General features: G+C 48.2%; 1 protein-coding gene across 1 annotated transcript; it reads right to left on the bottom strand.

The window, feature by feature from the left end:
- Positions 1-226: 226 nt before the first annotated feature.
- Positions 227-1,797, bottom strand: lbx1b (ladybird homeobox 1b). Its single transcript, XM_070874936.1, has 2 exons — positions 1,452-1,797; positions 227-720 (listed from the first exon to the last, which is right to left on the bottom strand). The coding sequence occupies exons 1-2, from the start codon at positions 1,795-1,797 to the stop codon at positions 227-229; spliced, it is 840 nt and encodes a 279-aa protein (XP_070731037.1).
- Positions 1,798-3,237: the final 1,440 nt, after the last annotated feature.

The following is a 3,237-nucleotide window of genomic DNA, read 5'->3' on the forward strand; positions in this document are numbered from 1 at the left end:
TTGGTATCTTTCTGCCTTGAATTGAGCCCGTTTCTAACTAGAGAATAAAAGAGCAGAATAGAACAATTTCCGAACATGCGTTGAGTTTGGGTGATGTAGAAAGTCGATGCGGAAACTCTTTTGTTTTTTTAAATGTTTTTTTGTGTAATACATTTTTCGTTTTCTTAAAAAAATGGGGGAACAAGTGGGGGAGAGAGGAGGGAGAGAGGGGCACACAAAAAGGGAATTAGTCATCAACATCAATCTCCTCCTCATCTTCCTCATCCTCCTCTGAATAGTCTTTGCTGGGTTGTGGGCCCGGCGCGGGAGGTGACGGTGCTCCTGGAGCATCTGGCGAATTGGCGTGTGCGCTCTTGATGGGAACGGGGGACTGCGATCTAGACTGGCTCCCGGTCTCCGCCGCGCACTCCTCCAGCTCGGCCAGTTCCACTACTTTGTCCAGTTGGGTGGGCCCCAGCTTTTTGGCCGACTCCACGTCCGCCTTCATCTCCTCCAGGTCGCGCTTGAGCTTGGCGCGCCGGTTCTGGAACCAGGTGATGACCTGCGCGTTGGTCAGCCCGAGCTGCTGGGCGATCTGGTCGCGGTCGGCCGGGGACAGGTACTTCTGGTACAGGAAGCGCTTCTCCAGCTCGTAGATCTGGTGGTTGGTGAACGCCGTCCGCGACTTCCTCCTCTTCTTCGGGGTTGTCCTCTGGCCGAAGATGGTAAGCCCGTCTCTCCCTGTCAAAACAGACCCTTTTTAGAACGGAGAGAAACGGAGGAATTTCAACGTCACTTCCAACTCACAACAAACCCATTGCAACAAAACCAAAAACACATCCATTTCATTAGCAAGGCTTTCAGAGACACAACCCTCGTCCCCCCAATCCCCCAGCTCCGGCAACACAAGGCGATAATGATTTTTTCCTCTATGTATTTTAATTACTCGAGGGTTTTTTTTTTAATTTAAAACCCCCTTTCCCCGAACACTTGGATTAAATTAAACTCCTCTAAGGTTTCTCCACCCATATCGTTAACAAATTAAAATATACCAACCCAGGGGAATTAAAAAAATTATACCCGGAAAGTTGAAATAGGAGGTTCAGTGTGGAATCTGTAAACAGGCTCTGTTCCCCTCTCTCATTGTAACCCGGGACAATTTTAGTTCATTCTTATCCCGAGCCCAACCCGTTTTATTCGTGCAAAAAAATCTATCCCTCGAAGCCCATTCTCTGAAGCTCCCGGCAAGAGAGCCAGCATCGAATCAGGGCTGGAAATCTCTGTCTCAACAAAATTCAGATTCCATTCCTATTTTACCCCCTTCCCAAAAAAGTTTGAGGTATCTGAACTAGTCAGTGATACAATAACTCGCGACTTTATTTGTGAGCTGGTTTTTTGAACGGGTCCGGCTGATGTTTAAAACCCAGAAAGGGTTGTAAGTTTGAGAAAATTCAGTCTTTTGGTAAACTTACCCTCAGCGGCTTGCAACACGCTCACTTCCAGTCCTTTGAAAGTTTTGCTGGCCAATTCTTCCAAGGCGCAGAGAGGCGATGTCTGGGACAGGACGCCGCCTCGGCCGGCCAGGGCGATGCCCGAAGGTGCGTGCTTGTCTGCCGGGGACAGGAGATGGTTGGCCCCACACAGGGTGTAGCCCCGGCGCACCGAGGGCTTGTTGAGAATGTCTTCGATGCTGAAGGGAGTGAGGGGCTTGTTGGAGTTGGCTGGGGGCGGCAGATGGTCGAGCGGGCTCCTTCTACGCTCCTCCACCGAACAATGCAAGGTGGCCGAGGAGGACTTGGCCTCTTCTTTGGAACTCATTCTTGGACTCGGAGTTCCCACTCCCCCCTCCGCGCACACAACGACCCCAACACTCACTGAAGATCACAGTCAAACTTCAGCCCAACTCCACCGTCGCTGTCTCCAAGGGTTCGTGCGTCCGCCCGGATCGGGGAGGTGGGGGGGGGGGGGGGGGGAACCCAACCAGAAACGGGGAGAGTGAATGATAAATTCGTACAAGATTGCAGGCGTTCTCCCCAACCCAGTCTCTCCTCCTCTTCCTCTTTCTCCTTCTCTCTCTCTCTCTCCTGCACGCTCTGGCCTGCTCTGTCACATCAACTATGCAGACAAGCGAATAATATTCTCTTTAGAGTGAGGAAGGAGGGAGAGACGGGGCAATTGACGATTGCTAACAAGTTAATGTTGATTGGGTGGTAATCAATTATATGCAGTGGCACCTCTCTCCCTCTGCCGCCTCAGCTTCTGTCCAATGCGGGCCGCGCTGAGCAGCAAAGACCATTAATTACTAGTCAGAGAGAGGAGGAGGGGCTCCTCTGAATTATAACACTTTAGACACTTGTCATCCTTATTTCAGTTTGTTTGTTTGTTCACATATATTTATAGATATTAATTATAAGTCTTATTTTCCTACCTGGGTTCTAACGGAACCGCCTTTGATTTTCAAACGCGTCACTGAAAATTCAGATCATTCAAAAATGTCTCAAAGTTGGTTTATTTTCTATTTTTTTAAAAACAACTATTTTAATATTGTTTTTAATCTCTATCGAATGGAGCTTTGCTCGAAAACAGGTAAGGTCCGCTTTAATTTATGATCATCGCAGGTTACATTTGGATAATGTTGTCATATTTTCCTGGCGCTATTTTTGAGGGGTTTTGAAATCTTATCATTTTTTTTTTGCCTTCGAATATCTCGAGTCTTTTATTTTTACTATTTTTAAAAAAAAAGGATGTTTAACAATGACGGGGAGATTGAGATGTAACCAATATAGTTCTTGTCGGCGGTGTAATCCTGGAATCGTTCGATGGAATTCCGGGGAGCCCAGATAAAGCAGGCGCGTGATCAGCAAATATGATGTGAAATGTTCAGGGACGGTGACCGGCCGCTTGATACTGAGGGCCACAGAGGCAGGGGAGAAAGGAGCTACCGTCGCTTCCAAATCCACACCGCCCCGTCCCACCGCAAATGCAATCTTTCGAGCTCCCTCGCTGTACACACGGAATATTCCCTCCCCCAGCAATATTCGATGGATTCAAATATACCATCGCCTTGTAACCAACAAAAAGTGCATTTTGCAACCGGAATGAAGTTGTCAGGTTGTATTTATTTATATGTATAAAGCAGTAAAAACAAACCCACAGTGGGACAAGGAGGAGAGGGGATTCAGTCTGGATCCTGGGCCGTGTGTGAAGCCAGAGTTTGGGGAGTCAGTCAGTGACTGTTCCTGGCGGGGCAAATCTCTC

This window comes from Pristiophorus japonicus, chromosome 3 (assembly GCF_044704955.1).
Source record: "Pristiophorus japonicus isolate sPriJap1 chromosome 3, sPriJap1.hap1, whole genome shotgun sequence".
In the NCBI taxonomy this organism is placed as follows: Eukaryota; Metazoa; Chordata; class Chondrichthyes; family Pristiophoridae; genus Pristiophorus; species Pristiophorus japonicus.

Excerpts from the sequence above, each read along its gene's own strand:
- lbx1b (XM_070874936.1), bottom strand. The coding sequence starts at position 1,797 with ATGAGTTCCAAAGAAGAGGCCAAGTCCTCCTCGGCCACCTTGCATTGT. Across the intron at positions 721-1,451 it reads CGTGTTGCAAGCCGCTGAGG|GGAGAGACGGGCTTACCATC; the intron begins GTAAGTTTACCA and ends CTGTTTTGACAG.